At 40.2% G+C, this 22,356-nt stretch overlaps 1 protein-coding gene across 2 annotated transcripts in view; it reads right to left on the bottom strand.

Moving 5' to 3' along the window:
- Nucleotides 1–22,356, bottom strand: part of CDS2 (CDP-diacylglycerol synthase 2) — a 92,088-nt gene that overhangs the window by 16,294 nt on the left and 53,438 nt on the right. For both annotated transcript variants that reach the window (XM_069068885.1, XM_069068884.1), the window contains 6 exons: nt 21,966–22,063; nt 16,069–16,208; nt 15,171–15,229; nt 10,629–10,711; nt 3,407–3,494; nt 1,168–1,236 (listed from right to left, as the gene is read on the bottom strand). In XM_069068885.1, coding sequence (XP_068924986.1) covers nt 1,168–1,236; nt 3,407–3,494; nt 10,629–10,711; nt 15,171–15,229; nt 16,069–16,208; nt 21,966–22,063 — 537 coding nt within the window. The remainder of the gene's footprint in view (nt 1–1,167; nt 1,237–3,406; nt 3,495–10,628; nt 10,712–15,170; nt 15,230–16,068; nt 16,209–21,965; nt 22,064–22,356) is intronic.

The raw sequence follows: 22,356 nt of genomic DNA, 5'->3' as shown, positions 1-22,356 counted from the left end.
GTGTGTGTGTGTGTGTGTGTGTGTGTGTGTGTGTGTGTGTGTGTGTGTGTGTACATGTGTATGTGTGTGAGTGTGAGAAAGAGTGTGTGTGTGTGTATGTACACATGTCATAAACAAGGTAATACTGCTATGTGGGTTCTTAGGGGAAAACCATAATTACTGATTTGAAAAGGGGATTTAGAGTCGCCCCCAAAAGATGGAAGCTTTCCTGCTTAGAGGCATTTTTTTTTTTTGGACATTCCTTCAAAAGTGGGAGTTTGGTCAGTGTATTTCTCAGAAGTAGAACCTTGGTCACTAAAGAGGTTAAATACAGAAATACAGGCTATGGAATACATTTTTACAGGGGGCCAGCAGAGGGCAACATTGGGATTCCCTCTCCCCCTCCCCCTGACCAGTTCATGCCACAATCTCCCATTCACTGCTTTTCAATAACTCAGCACACCCACATATCCCTCCCCCAAATCCTCATGGCTTTCAAAGAGCTGACTACCTAAGGACATAGGTTGCTTTGCCTGGTCACAAGGGAGTTGAGCAAAGAATTTCAGGAGGTAAGGAAACATGTCAGATTAAGAAGCAGTTTAGTTCCTATGAGCCATTAGGAGTTGGTGGCTGTTAATTAGGTCGCTCAATGTCTTAAAGTACCAACATTGTAGCAATGGGCTGCGACAACTGTCACCTTAAACGGCACCTAGAATGGACCCCCAAGTAGTCTTTCTTTAGCCAGATGCTTCCCAGCTGGCCCCCACTAACTGAAAGAGCCCTGACACAGACTCAGGCAGCTACAAAGCTAAGAAATGTTTCATAAGTCGATTTGTCTGTAAAATGTAAAATTGAAAGACAAATTATTCATATTTATATAATGTCTTAGGGTTTGCAAATCACTTTGCATACTTTATCTCATTTGATCCTCACAACAACCCTATCAAATAAGTGCTATGATTATCTCCATTTTAGAGATGGGGAGGCAAGCAAACATCAGAGGAAAGACTCACATTTAGTCTTCTTGACTCTCAGTCTATTTCTCTTTTCACTACCCGCCTCTGAACCTAGAAGTGAATACTCAGTACCTCTCCCACTTCACAGACACTGATACACTCATAGATCACTGACCACATAACCAGTAATAATTTAACAAACATTTCACACTTGGGACTGTCAACTACCTACCAGAAGCCCAAACACCACAGTGGCAAAGAATCCTCCAATGAAGCCTTCCCATGTCTTCTTTGGAGAAAGCTGTGGGAAGGAAAAAAACAAACCAAGAGTATAGAATTTGATTGACATCATTATTTGTTATCCTGTATCCTACCATAAGCTTGATTTCATCTACACCTTTAATGAATCCTTTTCCAAAGGCTTCTACTTCTTTATTTAAACATGCTCAGAAATTCCTTAAGAAAGCCTCTTAAAACTACTATCCAATTTCTTTACTGGAGGGACCCCTCTCCCCTGTGCAGCTTCATGTCAAACTTTAGAGAAAGTGCTTACACTTTATTATTGCCCACTCTGATATCAAACTGCTGTGATCTGGCTTCTGACCCCTCACTAGACGAAGTGCTCCAAGGATACTAACTCCTAATTCACAAACCCAATGGTCTCTTCTCAGTTCCCTTTCTCCTCCTATCACCTAACATCACGGGCTTCCATCGGCACTTTCCCTTCCACCTCTCTGACCTTTGGCTCTTCACTAGCTCCTTAACCCTTCCTATTTTTAAATGGAGAGGTATTCACAAGGGCTCTGTCCTCAGCCCTCCTCTCTTTTCTCTATACACTATATCCCTTGACAATTTAATGCTATTAAGATACATAACTTTGATTAAAATAGATTTAAAAACTTAGATTAAAAAGGTCACATCATAAATTAGAGTAACAAGGAAATACCTTTCACAACTATGAACAAAGAAAGAATCATGACCAAAAAAAGGATAGAGAAGATATCAAAACATAAAATGGACAATTTTGATTATATAAAATTAAAACATTTTTGCACAAACACAACTAATGCAGTTTAAATTAGAAAAGAAAGTTAATTAGGAAAATATCTTTATAATTTTTCTAATAAAAGTCTGATATCTAATATATGTGTATACATTTAATATATATGGCAATATTTTAAGAATGAGAGCTGTTCCCCTTTAGATAAATGGCCAAATGGTATGAGCTCTCAAAAGAGAAAATCTAAGCTATTAACAACCATATAAAAATGCTCCTAAACCATTAATAATTAAGGTATCCACTTCATGCCTATCAAATTTGCAAAAATTAAAAAAAAGGATGCATGAAAGAAATATACACTAGTGCACACTAGAGAAGCTACAGATTGGGCCAACCACTCTGGAAAACAATTTGGAACTACGCCCCCAAAGCTATCCTTCAGTACCAATACCTGATCTATACCTTAAAGGGATCAGAGAAGATGAAGTATTTTTCATGGCAATAAAAAAAAAACTAACTTCAAAATAAGGCCATGCCCATTAACTGGGGAGTGGATAAAAGAAGTCTATGGTGTGAATGGAAGAGAATATTATGATGTTATAGAAAAATTATAAAAGGGAAGATGATTTCCAAGAAGCCTGGAAAAACTTGTATGACTGAAATAAGCAGAACCAAAAGAACAACTTACACAATAACAATTTTTTTTTAAAGCAATTGGGGTTAAGTAACTTGCTCAAGGTTACACGGCCAGTTATTTCTGGGTGTGGTGCTGAGTATCTGAGCCCGGATTCGATCCCCAGGTCATCCCGACACTGGGGCTGGTGCTCTTACTCACTGTGCTACCTGGCCACCCCCACAATAACGATTTCTTTAAATTAAAGAACTGGAATAGATGTGATTTTATAATGTCCTTTTCAGCTTTAAACCTAACAGTGTTAACCAAAGGAAAAAAAAAAGCAAAAGAGGGTCATTGAAATCTTTTTTTAGGGGAGGTTAGGTGGCACAGTGAATAGAGCACCTGGAGTCAGGAGGACTGAGTTCAAATCTGGCCTCAGACACTTAACACTTAGTAGCCCTGTAGACCTTGGGTAAGTCACTTAACCCCAATTGCCCTGCCTTTCCCCCTCCAGAAAGCAAAAAAAAAAAAAAGTATTTTTTTTAAACACATAGGAGAGAACAGAAGGAAATAAAGACAAGTAAGATAACTTTGAAAGTTACATGTTAAATTTATTATACTTTTAGCAGGAAAAAGGAAGTTGCACATAATATAGATTCACAGTTCCATGCACAATCCTTTTTCTATTCTACTTTGTACTTTATATGGAAATGCTCATTTTATTTGATCTTTGCTAAGTTCACAATAAAAAAAAAAAGATTTTAAAAAATCAATTAGGTTTCTGTCTCCCAAGGCAACTTTTTCCCACTGAAAGAATTGCCTTGTGACATTTCATGTCAAGAAAAAATCTCTCACCTTGATGAGTGGGGTCCGACCAAAGAAAAAACCAAACATATAGGCCATGATGTCATTACAGATCACACACGAAATGGGGACAATAAACCTAGGAGGAATTAAAAAGGAGGGAAGTCAGAAGCATTATTAGCAAGTTGTCAAGATTTTTCAAGTATATACAACTCTAACATTTGTTTTTAAAGAGTATCTTTAAAGGTGGCCCTGGCCATCTCAGTTCTGCTCTCTCCTCTGATCTGTCCCATTCAGCAGCAAGTATCATCTCTGATGTCCTTACCATCCCCTCATCAGAATCCCAAGTGTGACCATAATGGAACAATGCTAACCTATCTGAGATAACTTCACACTATAAGGATCTACAAACTCAAAGCTATGAATACTCTTTCCATCAACACAGATCAGAATTATTCTGTAACTTATCAAACAGTCTATGAGGTCTGCTGTGATTAGAAAAAACCCATCGCCTTGGGCCAGGAATAAGCCTCTCCAAATTAACCTGGGTCTCAGATGAAAAACCATCATGGCACTTGAACTCTGAAGCCTCTATAGCTTGAAAGGAACTCCTTGAATTGGGGTCACTAACATGAACAAAGTCCTCCTCTGTGCCATAAAGAGGACTTTGGGGGACTGAAACATACAGACCTTTTAAAAGCTCAATTGCCAAAGCACTAGCTCAGAAGTGGGGCAAACATTCTGAAAAGTATTCTTGTTTCTTATTCTGAACCTTTCGCTAGTTTTTCCAAACCTTGGTCATCATGCCTTGCTAAATCCAACTCTGGATTATTCCTACCATCTGCCTCCTCCATTAAAACTGACATGATGCTGAACTGAGCTAGAAGAAACTGTGCTAATTGGTCTTATTACAAATTATGACAGCTCATCTCAATTGGACCCTCAGTGCAGCAGGACATTCTATTCTTCCCTGATTCTTTATCTCACTCTTCTTAGCAGTTGTTCCAAACTTTCTATTCTCTCCTTAAGCTAGTCCCCACCCAACTTCTCAGCTGAGAACCTTGACTCACACTTTGACTTTGGCCTCATTTCCCAAGAGCTCCCCTTCTCCCCTCCTCACCTCACATCCTTCAAATGTTCTCCACCAAAGTACACCTCTCTACACACACCCATGAACACATCCCCCTCTCTTCACTTCTCCAGTGAATTCCAATTATCATCATCCCAGAGCTCTAAACTCTGTCTTATCTTTAATCTCTCCCTAGATATTGGCTCCTTCTCTGCTATCTAAAAACATATCTCTGTCCTTTAAAAACCCTCATTGATCCCACCATCCTTGCTAGCTACTGTCTTCTATCTTTCCTCGCCTCTACAGCTAAACTACTTGAGAAAGCTATCAACAACTGGTATCTCAACTTCCTCTCCTCTCATTCTGGCTTCAAACTTCATTATTCAACTGAAACTGCTCTCTCCACAACTGACAATGATCTCTTAATTACCAAATTTGTAAGCCTTTCTTCAGTCTTCATTCTTCTTGACCTCTCTGCAGTCTGACATTATTTACCATCCTCTTCTTTAGACACCCTCTCCTCTAGGTTTTTAATGATATATTCTCTTGTTTCTCCTCTTAACCCAAGGCCCCCTTCTCTTTTCACTCTATCCTAACTCATTTGGTGATCTCTTTAGCTCCCCATGGTCTCAATTAGCATCTCTAAACCAATGATTCTCAGTTTCTGATCTACAGTCACACATTTCCAACCTCCACTTGGACATTTCAAACTTAACATGTTCAAAAGGGAACTTACTACCTTTCTCCCAAAATCCTCCCTCCTTCTGAACTTTCCTATTATTGTTAAGAGCATCATCATCCTACCAGTCAAGTAGGCCTGCAACCTTCATGTCTTCAACATCTCCTTACTCTTACCCCACATATCCATTGCAAAATCTTGTTTCTACCTTTATACTATCTCTCACATGTTGCCTCTTCTATACTCATACAACCATGACCCATCACTTCTCAACTGGACTAATGCAATAATCTCCTTTTAAAACAAATTTTTACTGATAGCTTTTGTTTCTTATATCATCATAGTTATCCCAAACATCTCTACCCCACCCCAAATTCCACAGAGTCATATGACAAACAGTATTTTTTAGAAAAGAACCAAGGTTCCCCAGGCATCCATTCTAGGCTCTTCCTTCTAAGCAGTTTCTAACACTACCTTTAGAGTCTGGTCCATGGATTCCATTGTGCTCTACTCCCAGTATAATGTCAATTATTTCAGGTGTCAAAGAGGACACTGCCCTATGGTAGCATCCCTCCCCAACCACAACCCTGATTATGCAACCCTCCACTGATCTAGAATTTCTTCTAGTTACATTTTGTCACCATTGGCCTCAAAGTCTTTTCCTTGTACCCAAGGCTTCCCCCTCCCCCAGGAGAGAGCTGCCTCAGCCAAGGGGAACTCTTGGGAAATGGGTTCTCAGCTAGTTCCATCCCACTTCATGAGGAAAGAGAAGCAGGTGTTTCAACCATCAAATCTCCCAGGACATAACCAGCACAAGGTACCTACCACCCTTTACAAAGCATCTCCCTTCACCCATAGGAGCATTCATCAACAGAACCCCCTCCTTCCACCAAAGAAAGACTTCCTCCTTTCCCCCCTTTTCAATCCTTCCTCCTTTCTCCTCACCTCTGTAGGCTTTTCTCTTTATGAGACCAAACAGATAACTTTCCCTTCATTGCTAGCCCTGGATTTGACTCCAACACATCACGTATTTCTATTTCCCTCCTCCCCTTCCCCACCTTTCATGTACCCTCCCATGTTATAATGTAGTCCCACAGAAAAAACTGACTGACCTGCAGGCAAGACGTGGCCAGATTCTATCCATAATGTCCCAGACCCACCTATTCACCATTACCTCCAACAAACTTCTGCCTTTACTCTTGTCTCCTTATGTACATTTAGAGAGAAGTTTCTTACTGGTCTCTCTGCTGTCATTCTGTTGCTGTTACTGTCCTTGCCTGCTGCATTTATTCACTTCTCCAACATTTCTGTTATTTGGAGTTGTAAAGCCAAATATGAGCAGCTTTCCAGAGGACTGCTGCTAACAGCTTTCAAGGTTCTGATTATATAGTATAGTGAACTCTCTATTCAGTAACAAACTAAGACAAAACTTTCACAGAAATCAAAGTACAGCATTCACAATGTTATGGCATAACAACTTACCACTAAAATGGCCACATAGTTTTCCCCAAAGTGGTCACATAGTTTTAAACAAAGTACATGACACCACAGCCATGCCTCCCCCCAGTTCTCCTCTCTTCTCATTTCTCAGTTCAGTCCTAAGTTCTCAGTTCTCTTCTCTCTCCCCAGCAGTAAGTAGCAGCTGAACCTCCAGATGCTCACTCCCAGCAGTTCTGGCTGTCTAGCTTGGGCTTTTCTTTATATAAGGTATTAGCTCCTCCGTGTTTCAGCCCCTTCTTATTACACCAGCAAGTCCATCCCACTGTGGGATTCACAAGTTCTGGGTCTTAATACTTGTCACAGTCATGAACTTGGAATAAAGTGCTAAGTACCTGTTTGATTGCAAATACAAGGGACAGGGAAGATCTTCAAATTCCCATTAATATTACAGGAGTATTCAAGAAATAATCTCTTCAGTTCTGGTTTATTTTCTAAAAATGTTTTAAATACCTCTTTATTATTGAATGCTCATCTTTTTTCATAGATGGTTAAATTTAGATTTGCAGGGTAAGTCACCCTGGGCTGCATTACAAATTCTACTACTCTTCCAAATACATTACTCCATTTTCTCTGTTTCCTTGTGGGTGCAGAATAGTCTTGCATTATTGAAATTTTCTTTACTTTGTAATTGAAGATCATTCTCCTGACGGCTTATAGAACTTGTTTCTGAACTGGATAGTTAAATTTAGCCACTACATGTCTTGGAGTTTGCAGTCATGGGTTTTTTCTGAAGGTGATCTATTAATTCTTTCAACTGATATTTCATTTTCTATGTTCAAAAATTCTGGGCAGTTCTCTTCTATTATTTCCTTCATTATGGTATTATGGTTTTTTGTCCTGTCCTGTTCTTCTGGGAGACTTATAGGTTATCTCTACACATCCTATCTTCAAGATCAGTGTGTTTTGCAACTCTGAGGTACCACATCACATCTATCAGACTGGCTAACATGACAAAAAAGGAAAACGATAAATGTTGGAGATTTGGGAAAATTGGAACACTAACGCATTGTTAGTAGAGTTGTGAATTGATCATGGAGATCAATTTGGAGAGCAATTTGGAACTATGCCCAAAAGGCTACAAAACTGTGCATACCCTTTGATCCAGCAATACTGGCATTTGGTCTGTAGTCCAAGGAAATTATAAAAAAGAGAAAAGGACCTACATATACAAAAATATTTATAGCAGCTCTTTTTGTGGTGGTAAAGAACTGAAAATTGAGGGGATGCCCATCAACTGGGGAATGGCCAAACAAGTTGTGGTATATGAATGGAATGTAATACTTTTGTTCCATAATGATGATGAGCAGGTAGATTTCAGAAAAACCTGCAAAGACTTGCATGAACTGATGCTGAATGAAGTGAGTAGAACCAGGAGAACATTGCACACAGTAGGAGCAACATTGCTGAGGACTGACTTTGTTACAATTAGCTCTTCTCAGCATTGTAATGACCTAAGACAATTCCAAAAGACTCATGGAAAACGTTTATCTACATCCAAAGAACTATATAGTCTGAATGCAAATCGAAGCATACTATTTTCTTTTTTTTGTATTTTCTTTCTTGTAGTTTTTCCCTTTTGTTCTGATTCTCTCACATGAATAATGTGGAAATATGCTTAATTGCACATGTATAGCCTATATCAGATTATATGCCGTCTTGGGGAAGGAGGAGAGGAGGGAGAAGGAAAAAATGAAGAACTCAAAATCTTATAAAAATGAATATTGAAAACTAAAAACTAATTAATTATAAAAGAGATCAGTGTGTTTTGCTTGCATAGTGAGCATATCTTCTTTTAATATTATTTTTTTCTTCCCTCTTCTGTATTGTTCTTCACTTCTATATGTATACATTCCCGATCTATTGTCTTCTCTTGTTTCTTTGGTAAGACTTGTCATTACAGATTCTACTTTTTCTATTCTGCTCATCATTTTTGCTGTGCAGGCCATAAATTCTGCTCTCATAATTCTCATTTCTCTTTTGACCTTTTGAACCACTCAAGAACAGCATGTTATGGTTGGTTTCATGTTCTTCTTACATTCTACAGGGTCCTTTCTCTGTCTCAGGTGTTCGATCATTTTCCTTTATTTTGCAGTATTTATTCATAGATGCCTGAACTCATTTACTAGATCTGAAGGCCATATTCCGTTATGTTTTTACTCTTTTCCTTGTTGATTTATCTACTTATGTTCAAGGTCTTTGGGTTTTCTTCTTTCTGAGATCTTTGGTAATTTCAGTCATTTTCTGACTCTATGAATTCCTGCCCCATGATGATATTGATTTCCTTGTGGGTCCAATCTCAAAGCATTTCAGTCTTCTCCCACACTGGGCAATCCATGGTTCATCAGCCTATGTCTCTACCCCCAGTAAATTTTGGGCAGCCAGAACTGGCCCCAATTGACTGGGTAGAGTGCTTCACTCCCACCATTTGCCCCCAGCACACATGCAGGTATGTGTACACACACACACACACACACACACACACACACACACACAATACACACAGTGTCATGTCCTGGTGACCTATCTCTGTTCCCAAGTTCTCTGACCCAGAACTAACAGTTCAGAGCTTTGCTGTGCTGCCTGCCCCAGCACCAGCAATTTAGAGCTACAGGGTTGTGGCTCTCAGCAGTCTGTTTGCTCCTGAAGGGCTATGGCCAGCATGGCTATTGTGGCCCAAGTAAATTTCCATTGCCTGGAGCTGAGGGTCTCTACAGCCCTAGAAATAAGGAGCAGGGATCAGATTGTTGCGATAAGCCTATTTCAGGTCCTGGAATCTGCTACTGTAGCCTCAATACTGGTAGCATGAGAGATGAAGGTGGAGGAGGGAGTGCTGGGTGAGCTCAGGGTCAGTGAGCATCAATTCTTGGGTTTAGGGGATTTTTTTAACCTTTTGGATCCTGGGTGTCTTAGACCAGTGCTTCTTAAACTGTGGGTTTAAAAATTTGGCAACAGTAAAAGGTTTCTGAACACACAATGGCTAAAAATTAATTAAAAATCAAACATAATGAATCTGAGGTGTTTCTGGCAGCATTTGCTGGTGTTGCATTGCAAAACTTCACTGCAAGCTTGATTGTGAAAACAAAGTATGTGCACTTTGCACTGAGCATGCCCTCAGGCCAAGCAACACAAACTAAAGGATGGCAAGTGGAAAAAGTTTAAGAAGTCCTGTCCTAGACTATGGAGACAGTTGAAGTTTCTTTATCTTTGGCTCATAATTTCTGTGTTGGTTTGAGAGGTCACAGGGGTCCGAGAAAATGTCTGGTCTTCTATCTTGCTGCTCGTGTGATCCAGTAACCTTCTGCACTAAACTTCTCACTGGTACCCTGCCCTTAGCTGACAAGATGATTTCTAAGTCTTGTCACATCCACCTCACCATTCTATTCCAATGCATTTTAGGGGGTCCCTGTTATCTCCAGGATCAAACATCAAGTCCTCTGTTTATCATTTATAGCTCTTTACAACGCTGACCCTTCCTGTTTTTCCAGTCTATGATCGAGTTGCCCTGACATAAGTGCAGTCCCTACATATGACACTTCACCTCCTGTCCTCTGGGCCTTTGCACTAACTGTCCCCCACACCTGGGATGCTCTGCCTGCTCTCCTTCAACTCTTAGCTTCCTTGGCTTCATTCACCTCAAATCTCATTTTGCACAGGCCTTTCCCAGATCCCCAGCTACTAGTGCCCTGCCCTCTTAAATTGCTTTCCATCTACTCTGTATATATCTTCTATGCAATTAATTATTTACATGTTGTCTCCCCCATTAGAATGTGAACTCTGGAAAGGAAGGGGGAAGAGGGGATTCTTTGTGTAACTACAGTGTTTAACAGAGTGCGTGGTGATTGACTTTGAATCTGGATTCCTGAAGGGAGATGAAATGATCTGAAACCTGGTTCAAGAAGACGTTCCATAAAAACTATCTTTCTTTAGCTGATGCCTTATCTCACATGGTAAAGAGTAAGGCTTATTCCTCACTCCACTCCCATGAACTACCTACACACACACACACACCCCTTACTCCAACTTACCAGATCATTCCTTCAAACAAGTTGTGGATGATAAGATGGGACTGGGTTACAACAATAAGCAGAGTCACATGAGTCCAACCAAACTGTAGAAAAGAGAAAAAAAAAGTGTCCTAGGCTCCAGTTCATCCCTAAAACCATTTCACAGAATAGCCTTAGGTAGAAAACTGTGGTCAGTCATGAATAGAAGAAATGCCCCATGCTGCCCCTTTCTACTCCCTTTGGAAGACAGGTACATAATCTGTACCTTTGAGCTCTTATTCATGATGCTGCTCCTCTTCCATATTTCCTCTCATCTTAATTTCATTCCCAGACAACTGAGATAAGCAATGTGGCCAAAGAAGGGGGAGTCCTGTGTCCTGTAGGCTCCTTGAAAGAGGGGCCTATTTTCTGCTTTTTCTTTGTATCAGCAGCACTTAGCACAGTGCCTGGCACATAATAGGTGCTTTAAAAAATTCTTGTCAACAGATGACTGATTCTATATACCTCATCAGAAAATTTAGCTAGATTTGAGTTCCCTAGATTTTAGCCAGCGAATGAAAGTTCAGTTTCTTAGTGGTAGGGCCAAAACTAGAACATACATTTCCTGATTTCCAGTCCTGTATTCTTTCCACAATATTATGCCAGCATTCTAATACTGAGTAAGAGGTTCACAAATCATTATGCCAGAATCATGGGATCCAAAAGCAGAAAGGAACTTGAGAGTCACCTAATCCAACTTCTTAACCTAAGGTCCTGTGAGGGACATTTTTAAAAAAGCATATGACATTGTCCCTGGCATTAGGGACTTAAAGCATGGGTGGAGACTAATTCATACTTGAATTGTGCTTCATTCAAGATTTACAAAAACATTTTCCTTAAAAAAACAACCATGACTGAAAAAAAGTACAACTGTTATTATCATACTTTTACAATGGGAACCCAAGGTTTACAACAGGGAAAGAATTTCTCCAATGTCACACAGTATTAAGCAGCAGAACCAGAATCCACAAAAAAATTGTATTTTCCTAAAAAGGCCCATGGGGGAGCGGGGTGGTACAGTGTCAAGAGGGCCTGAGTTCAAATCTGGCCTCAGACACTTGATACTTAACTAGCTGTGTGACCTTGGGCAAGTCACTTAACCCCAATTGCCTTGCCTTCCCTCCTCAAAAAAAACAAACATAAAAAAAAAAAAAGGCCAAGGCCAGAAATAGAAGCAGGACTTCCTCGCTGCTCCAGCTTCCACCTTCCCCAATCCATGTAAAAGGGGACTCTAAACAAACTTTGGAGCTGCAGAACCCACAAAATAACACAGAGAAGCTAACCTCTGGTTGAGGACAGCAGGGCAGGCTGGCAGGAATCGGCCAGCGCAGCATTCTGGGAGCCAAGCCCAGCCCCATGCCGAGGCCTTAGCCCCAGGGTGGGCCTGACCAGCCTCCAGCCGAAGGGACTCCAAATCAGCAGCAGCTGTGGCCCTTTCCAGATTTATCAACACATAGATGCGAAGGACAAAGTGAGAGGTCAGTGCAGTCTGGACTTTGGGACCCAGTAAGTAGCAGTGCGTGGCTTTTGGCTGAGAAGCTGGCACAGCCAGCCAGCGCCACATGGCAGCTTCAGTTCCTGGCCTGCAAAGTGTAGGGGGACCAAGCACCAGTCTGAGGGGTAATCGCTCTTGCTTTAACCTGCTTGGATCTGGATTGCAGTCTAGGGTGGAGGTCCTGGGGTGTGTGTCCAGCTTGCCAGAGTGTGTGGAGGCCTCAGAGAGGGCACACATCTAATACCTCCACCAGCTGAGAAAACCCCAGCGTTTGGGATGAAAGCTCCCCTGTCTGGTGGCAGAGTCCTACTGTGGCAAAAAGCCCAGGGGTCAAGTGACTGAGGGGTGCCATGACCAGGCAAAGGAAACAAAGCAGAAAGAAGATTCCAACATTACACTCCTATTTTGGGGACAAAAAGGAGCAAAGCATGGAACAGGAGGAAAACAGTGAAGTCAGAACTCCTGCACCAAAAGCTTCAAAGGAAAATACAAGCTGGTTACATGCCATAGAGGACCTTAAGAAGCAGATAAGAGAAGTGGAGAAAAATTGGGAAGAGAAATGAGAACAATGCAAGAAAATTACAAAATGAGAGTCAACAGCCTGACTGAGGAAAATCACAGCTTAAAAAATATACTAACTTGGGGCGGCCAGGTGGCTCAGCGAGTAAGAGCACTGGCCCCAGTGTCGGGATGACCTGGGGATCGAATCCGGGCTCAGATACTTAGCACCACACCCAGAAATAACTGGCCATGTAACCTTGAGCAAGTTACTTAACCCTAATTGCTTTTAAAAAAAAAAGTGAGAAAAAATATACTAACTCAAATGGCAAAAGAGGCTCAAAAAGGCAATGAGGAGAAGAATGCCTTACAAAGCCAAATTTGCCAGATGGAAAAAGAATCTCAAAAGCTCAATGAGGAGAATCATTGCTTCAGAATTGGATTGGAGCAAATGGAAGCTAATGACTTTATGAGAAATCAAGATGCTGTTAAACAGATCCAAACAAATGAAAGAATAGAAGGCAATGTGAAATATCTCATGGGAAAAACCACTGACCTGGAAAATAGATCCAGGAGAGATAATTTAAAAATTATTGGACTCCCCGAAAGGCATGATCAAAGTAAGAACCTAGAAATCATCTTCCAGGAAGTTCTCAAAGAAAACTGCCCTGATGTTTTTAGACCCAGAGGGCAAAACAGAGGTTGAAAGAATCCACTGGCCACCTGCTGAAAAAGATCCCAAAAAGAAAACTCCTAGGAATATTATAGCCAGGTTCTGCAATTCCCATATCAAGGAGAAAATATTACAAGCAGCCAGGAAGAAACAATTTGGATATTGTGGAAACACAATCAAGATAACCCAGGATCTGGCAGCTTCTACACTGAGGGATCGAAGGGCTTGGAATATGATATTCCGGAGGTCAAAGGAGCTGGGATTAAAACCAAGAGTCACCTACCCAACAAAACTGAGTATCATGTTTAAGGGGAAAATATTGAGTAGAATAGAGGACTTTCAAGCATTCTTGTTGAAAAAACCAGAGATGAATAGAAAATTTGACATTCAGATACAAGAAGCAAAAGAAGCATGAGAAGGTAAACAGGGAAAAAGAAATCATAAGGAACTTATCAAAGTTGAACTATTAACATTCCTACATGGAAAAACAATAATTGTAACTTATGAAACTTTTCTCAGTAGTTGAAGGGAATAGAAATATACATATATATATGAGGGTATATGGGCATATGAATACATATGTGAATGTGTGTATATATGTTTACAGGTATACATAGATAGAGGGCACAGGACCAATTTAACAGGAAGGGATGATACTTAAAAGGTGAAATTAAGAGGTGAGAGGAATATAATGAGAGGAGATGGGGAGAGACAGAATGGGGTAAACTATGTCATATAGAGAGGCAAGGGAAAATGGTTACAATGGAGGGGAAGAATAGGAAGACAAAACGGAATGGGTCAACCTTATTCTCATTGAATTTGGCTTAGGGAGGAAATGAAATACACACTAAACAGGTTATCTCACCCTATAGGAGAGTAGGGGGAAGGGGATGAGGGAAGGGAGGGAAGGCTGGGGGGGAAGGAAGTTGGGAGCACCCACATTTGAAAAGGGGCGGGATCAAAGTAGAGAATAGAACAAGTGGGAGGTGAGACAGGAGGGAGGGAAATACAGTCAGTCTTTTACAATATATCTACTATGTTATTATTTTGCATTAGCCACATATGTCCAACCTATACTGAACTGCTTATCTTCCCAGTCAGGGTGGGTGACAAGGCAGGAAGGGAATGAATCTTCAAAGTTTTAAAATAAAATACATATATATATGTGTGTGTGTGTGTGTGTGTGTGTGTGTGTATGTGTGTGTATATACACGTATATGTATGTATATATGTATGTGTGTATATACATATATATATACTATTATTAATGCTATTTTACATGTAATTGGGAAATAAGATATATACAGGCACTGGGGCATAGAGATCCACTGGAAAAGTCGAAAGGGGTATGGGAGAAAATATGGGAGAGAGCAGACTGGAGGAGGGGATATCTTGTGGGACTGCTATTGGGGCAGTGGGTAGGGGAAAAATGGGGAGAAAATTTGTAACTCAAAATCTGGCGGAAATGAATGATGTAAATCAGAAGTTAATAAAGCATTTGAAAAAAAAATAAGAAATAGAAAAAAAAGGCCTAACACTTCCTGAATTTATCAAGTTGTCAATCTACAAGAACAGGAGGGGAAAGATCCCTGTAACAAAATGATTTGCTCAAATCACTCAGAATGCATCAAGAGATATGCCCTACACACTATAAGCAGCTCTGAATATTCTAGATAAGATACTCTCCCATCATGCATCTGCTCCAAACACCCTGGGAATGGAGAAGCAGCCCTTACAGACACTGTGCTGCCTTACAGTAAAAGACAGGAAAAACTGGAATCTCATTTAAGCTAAGAGCACGAAAGTTGCCTCTTCCCACTCGCTCTTCTCCCCCCTGCAATCCACTATTTCCTCTTACCATATAGAATTGGAGTCGATAATGCTTCTTAACAAGACTCAGCACAAACATGCAGAACCCTAGATGGAAAGAAAGAAAAAAGATAGGGATGAGTCACTTCCTAGACTCATCTCTTTTTTTTTTATTATTTCCATTAGCTGTGCTTAGTGGCCCTTTGGCTAAATTCTTGGCAACATTTCAAGGATTAGTTACAAAGGCCAGAAAGGCAAAAAATAGCATTACCACTAATGTTTCTACCAGGCTCAGTCACATGACCCCTCTTTTCAGCAGTTTCCCCCTTAGAAAGATGTTTATGCTGCAACACAAGACTGAGCTGTTGGTACTGGTATTACAGATGCTGGCTTTATAAGCAGCTGATGTAAAATTCTAAGGCCAAGCTTCATGAAATATGTGTGTACTTACATATATGTACATGTTCTTTATACATGTAGAAATGTATATATTCACTTAATGTGTATTTATATACTCACACCTTTATCAAAGAAACTTTGAGTCAAACCTCTTCATTTTATGCATGAAGAAACAAGTCCAAACTTTCAAAGATTTAATATTATATGCAATAATTCCTGTTAATAATTTTAAAATGACAACTCATTCATAAAGCATTATTGAAGTTTACAAAGCACATCCTCAAAATGAATCTTTCAGAAAAACAGTATAAATACAATCCTATTTTAGACGTAGGGAAACTGAGATTAAGAGAGGTTATATGATTTGCTCATGGTCCCTCAACCACTGAATTTCAAAAGTCAAATCAAAATCCAGATTTTCTGAAACCTAGTACCAAACCCTTTCTACTATACTATGCTGCCTCTTCTGACCAGATTGCCTTATTTCTATTCAATAGGCTCTGCAAATGACAAAAACACAACTAGTGAAGACACTAATAATTAATTACCTGTTAGGTAAAGAGCAAAGGAAATGAAGCGATGATATTTACTGAGAATCCTCAAAGGCTCCTCTCTCTGGACCAGAGTGAAGAAGTAATCAGTCACTGTTTCACCATAGAAAAAATAATTCACACACAGTAGAAAGTACCTGCAAACAAAGAAAAATTGCTTTCCATGGAAAAAGACCCACAACATGCTCCTTGCACTTAAGCAATCAGACAATGCTGCAAGAGGGTATTCAACACAAGTCCCATCCTTCCTATTCTGTGGCTTCTTGTACATGTGAGACAGGGAAAACTGTGCCTTCCAATTTCCTAGAGCCTTCCTAAGTTTTTCAGCTGGGAACATTTCTTAGCAATTCTATTTACTCTAGAGTCTTCAATAATTACCTCTATGCAAATTAATATCATTATTCAAATGACTTCCAAATCCAGTTCTTCAGTCCTACCTGACTTCCCTTCTAAACTCTAGAACTACAGCTCCAATTACCTCCAAGACATGACCAACACTTCAAACTCAACAGATTCCAAATTTTAATTCTCTTCCTTCAAAAACTTCTCTTCCAGCAGAGTCAAGATGGCAGAGTAGAAATAGGACTCCCTCAGGGCTCCAGCTTCCACCTCCTCCAATTCATGTAAAAGGCGACTGAAGAAACTTTGGAGCTACAGAAACCACAAATGACACAGAGAAGCTAACCTCCCGCTGAGGACAGCCCAGCAGGCCGGCAGGAAGGGGCCAGCGCAGTGATCTGGGAGCCAATCCCAGCCCTGTATGAGCCGGAGGTTTTAGTCTCAGGGCAGGCCTGACCAGCCGCCAGCTGAAGGGACTTCAGTATCACTAGCAGCTGTGGTGGTTTGCAGAATTATTAACACATAGACGCTAAGGACAAAGTGAGAGGTCAGTGCAGTGTGGACTTTGGGATCCAGCAGTTCGGGAGTGCAGTCGGCTTTTGCCCCCAGGGCAAGAAATAGCTGATGCCCAGTGGCCATGCAGCCGCAGCCATGTGGCTGCTTCAGCTCCTGGCCTGCAGATTGTAGGGAGAACAAGCAACCAGTCTGAGGGGTAATCGCACTTGCTTTAATCTGCTTGGATCTGGACTGTGGTCTAGGGTGGAGGATCCTGGGGTATGTGAACAGCTTGCCAGATCGTGTAGAAGCTTCAGAGAGGGCACCCAACTAATATCTTCAGCAGCTGAGAAAACCCCAGTGATTGGGACAAAGCTCCCCTTTCTGGTAGCAGAACTCTACTGTGGCAAAAAGCCCGAAAGTCAAGTAATTGAGTGGCAACATGAGCAAACGAGGGAAAGCAAAGCAAGCAGAGCAACCCAACTTTACACTCCTATTTTGGGGACAAAAAGGATCAAAGTATGGAACAGGAGGAGGACAGTGAAGTCAAAATTCCTGCACCAAAAGCTTCCAAGAAAAATATGAGCTGGTTACAGGCCATAGAGGACCTTAAGAAGGACTTTGAAAACCAAATAAGAGAAGTGGAGGGAAAATTGGGAAGAGAAATGAGAATGATGCAAGAAAACGAAATGAGAGTCAACAACCTGACTGAAGAAAATAACACCTTAAAAAATTGACTAACTTGGGCAGTTAGGTGGCGCAGTCAGTAAAGCACCGGCCCCGAAGTCAGGAGAACCCGAGTTCAGTTCAGGCCTCAGACACTTGACACCCACACAAAATAACTAGCTGTGTAACCTTGGGCAAGTTACTTAACCCCAATTGCCCTCCAAAAGGCAAAAAAAAAAAAAATAGACTAACTCAAATGGCAAAAGAGACTCAAAAAGCCAATAAGGAGAGCCTTAAAAAGCCGAATTTGCCAGATGGAAAAAGAATCTCAAAAGGTCACTGAAGAGAATCATTCCTTCAGAATTATATTGGAGAAAATGGAAGCTAGTGACTTTATGAGAAATCAAGTTACTATTAAACAGACTGAAACAAATGAAAAAAATAGAAGGCAATGTGAAATATCTCATGGGAAAACCACTGACCTAGAAAATGGATCCAGGAGAGATAATTTAAAAATTATTGGACTACCTGAAAGCCATAATCAGGGAAAGAACCTAGAAATCATCCTTCAAGAAATTCTCAAAGAAAACTGCCCTGATGTTTTAGAACCAGAGGGCAAAACAGAGGTTGAAAGAATCCACTGATCACCTCCTGAAAAAGATCCCAAAAAGAAAACTCTTAGGAATATTATAGCCAGGTTCTGGAATTCCCATATCAAGGAGAAAATATTACAAGCAGCCAAGAAGAAACAATTGGAATATTGTGGAAACACAATCAGGATAGCACAGGATCTGGCAGCTTCTACACTAAAGGATCAAAGGGCTTGGAATATGATATTCCAGAGGGCAAAGGAGCTGGGATTAAAACCAAGAATCACCTACCCAGCAAAACTGAGTATCATGTTTCAGGGGAAAATATGGTCATTCAGTGAAATAGAGGACTTTCAAGCAATTCTTGATGAAAAAAACCAACAGGGAAAATAAATCACAATATCAAAGTTGAACTCTTTACATCCATACATGGAAAAACTATTAACTGATCAAACTTTTCTCAGTATGAGAATAGTTGAAGGGAATAGAAATGTGTGTGTCTGTGTGTGTGTGTGTGTGTGTGTGTATATATGTAAGTACATACATATATGTCTATATAGGAAGGTATATGGGCGTATGAATACATATGTGAATGTGTGTATATATGTGTACAGGTATACATCGATAGAGGGCACAGGACCAATTTAATAGGAAGGAATGATACTTAAAAGGTGAAATTAAGAGGTGAGAGAGGAATATAATGAGAGGAGATGGGGAGAAACAGAATGGGGTTAACTATGTCATATAGAAGAGGCAAGGGAAAATGGTTACAATGGAGGGGAAGAACAGGAAGGCAAAAGGGAATGGGTCAACCTTATTCTCACTGAATTTGGCTTAGGGAGGGAATGACATACACACTAAATAGGGTATCTCACCCTACAGGAGAGTAGGGGGAAAGGGGATGAGAGGGGGGATGATGGAAGGGAGGGCAGGCTGCGGGGAGGGAAGTTGGGAGCACCCACTTTTGAAAAGGGATAGGATCAAAGTAGAGAATAGAACAAGTGGGATGTGGGACAGGAGGGAGGGAAATATAGTCAGTCTTTTCAATATATCTACTATGGAAATGTTTTGCATAGCTACACATGTACAACCTATACTGAATTGCTTATCTTCCCAGTAAGGGTGGGTGACAAGGGAGCAAATGAATGAATCTGGAATTCAACATTTTAAAATCAAATGTTTAAATATATATATATATATGCTATTACTAATATTATTTTACATGTAGATGAGAAATAAGATACAATATACTATTATTAATATTATTTTACATGTAGATGGGAAATAAGATACACAGGCATTGGGGCATAGAGATCCACCATGCTCTACTGGAAAGTCAGAGGGGGTATGGGAAAAGATATGGGAGAGAGCAGATTAGAGGAGGGGATATCCAGTGGGATTGCTATTTTGGGGTGGTGGGTAGGGGGAAAAATGGGGAGAAAATTTGTAACTCAAAATCTGGCGGAAATTAATGATGTACACTAGAAGTTAATAAAGCATTTGATAAAAAAAAGAAAACTTCTCTTCCTTATGAATTCAGTATTTCTGGTTTTGATACCACTATCCATCTAGCTGCCTATAACCAAAACCATTAGTAATCTTTAACTTTTTCCTTTCCCTCATCTTGTTTATCCATCAATTACTAAAAATCCTGTCAATTCTTCCCCAAATCCATAAATTTCCTCCTTTCTATTTTCACTACTATCACTGTGGTACAGGCCCTCATTATCACTCTCACCTAGATTATTACAATAAACCTCCTCACAAGTCTTCTTGTCCCTATTCTTTCCTCCAATCCATCCTTCATACCACTGTCAAACTTATCTTCCTTAAGTATATATCTAAACCTTGAGCAAGTTACTTAACCCCAATTGCTTTAAAAAAAAAAAAAAGAATATATCTAGTCATCTAACTCTGCCCAAAATTCTTCAGTGGACATTTCCTGCCAACTGAACAGTATTTAAACTCCTGCCTGGCACTCAATGCCCTTCAAAATCTGGCATCTCCCTACTTTTCCAGACTTCTATAATATTAATTCACTTCACACACTTTGTGGTCCAGCTAAAACAGACTTACTGCCTTGTGCCCTCAATATCCACATGTCATTTTACCCATGCTGGCTAACCATGTGACTGGAATGCTCTTCTCCCTTTTCTTGTACCTATTCTTGGCCCAATGAACTCCTTCACATCTTTTAAAGCCCTACTCAAATGCCACTTCCTGTATGAAATAACAATGCACAGTTCTGATAGACCAACTTATTCTTTTAGCACTCGCATAGCACTGTTTTGTACCTAACTATAATACATGATAAATGTTACTTCTGTGTGATAAGTCACACCATAGTCTGTGTGACATATTTGTATGACAATCCCCTTATCAGACTATGAGGTCTAATATAACACAGCTGAACCTTGTTTATCCCCTGGTACCTCACACAGAACTCTGCATATATTAAGTACTTAATATTCACTTCACTAAGATTCACTTAATATTCAAATAAAATTCACTGAACTGAAGTCAGACTCTACAGATTACATTTGCAGTTCTTGATCTCTTTGTGAAGCTTCCAATATTAACCAAGAATGCAAAAATCAGAATAATAATGTAAACTACTTCGGCTAGCACTCCAGACCCTCCACATTCCAGTTCTAACCTACCTTGCAAACCTTTTCTCCCACTGCCTCTCTATAGGGAACTTCTACCTTAACTGGTCAATTCACCATCCAACTGCCCACGATTCCTAGTTGCCTCTGAACTTTGATTCATTACACTATACCATGTACATACGTATGTATGTGTGTATGTGTGTGTGTGTATACACCTGCATACAGCTAGAAGGAATCATCTAACACTTATTTTACAAATGAGCAAACTTGAGATGCAGAAAGTTAAATATCATGTCCATGCAGCAAATCCCGATCCTTCAGTGGCACTATCCCATCTCCTGCTGGCCACTCTTCTGTCACAGGCCTCCTGAGTTTATTGACAAGACCCAGGAAATGCCCCTAGTGAGTCAGTCACAAAGGAGATTCTAGCTCTCTGCAGGAAGAAATTTTGGAATCCGCCCAGTGGTCTGCCACTGCCCACTATGCTTTGTGTAGATTTTCTTCCTTAGTCCTCATCTTGTTGTATACAGTTCAGTAACTTTAGGAAAAAATAAAATACTGAATCTCTAAATTCTGGCTCAATGGGAAGAGCCAGATCATTGTCTAAAGTAAATCAATAGCAAACTCAACATTAAAAGGAAGCAGAGAAGACATTAGCACCTAAAAATGGCTTAGCCAAAAATCTCAGAGTCTTGGACTGGAAAAGACTTTAGTCTAGTTATACCAATGCCTTCATTTTACAAAAGAGAAAACTGAGCCTGGCAGGAACAAGGAAAGAGGGAACAGGAAACAGCACTCAGGAGGAAATGATTTGCTCCTATTCACAAATCTGGTTAGTAGCTGAACTGGGACTAGAACCCAGGTTTCCTGACTCCTAGTTCAACATGAATCTTCTAAACTTTGGTGGATAAATTAAGGTAGAACAGAAAATATAGGTTTATTAAGCAGAAGCCATAAAGCCCAAACATACTCCATGCCATAGATATGACCAGTTAGGTTCGTTATTAGTTAAAATGGAAGTTTTTAGTAGTTGCTTAATGGCTCCTTGGCTCCCATGGGGCAGAAGCACACCTCCCTACCAAGAGATGGGTACTACATACCTTTGTACCTGTTGGCGAATCATCTGGGAATCAACAAAGCCCATGATTTATTATTCAGGGTTCTTATAGGCCCTTAGGGGGTCAGGGGTGCTTACCAACTGAGGGTCCTGAACCAAGGTAGGTCATATGAATGGTAGACATTATAGCCAATAGTGATGATCTCATGGAAACACTTAATCTGAACACACATCACCTGCAAGACAGAAGTATTAAGTTATTTACTACAGTTTTTTATATTTTGAGCCACTCCCTCCCCCATCTTTTAATCTGAGAGAGCAAGATGTGGGAGAGGGAGGGGTGGAGGGACTATGATTTGAAATCAGTAGCCTTGTCATACAAACTCTTTATTGGCCAGACAGCAAGCAAGACATAACAAATATCTTAAACAGCTAGGATCTACAAATGATACTCCTATCATCATTATCCTGATTTCTAGTAACATTTCATTTTCCTTCCCCCATAAATCCTGGACAAGTATAGTCTGTT

Source organism: Petaurus breviceps, unplaced genomic scaffold (assembly GCF_028583685.1).
Source record: "Petaurus breviceps papuanus isolate PSGF00001 unplaced genomic scaffold, PetGlider_PUasm1.0 90775, whole genome shotgun sequence".
NCBI lineage: Eukaryota > Metazoa > Chordata > Mammalia > Diprotodontia > Petauridae > Petaurus > Petaurus breviceps.
The sequence above is the reverse complement of the archived record's forward strand: the minus strand, read 5'-3'. Positions and strand labels throughout refer to the sequence as shown.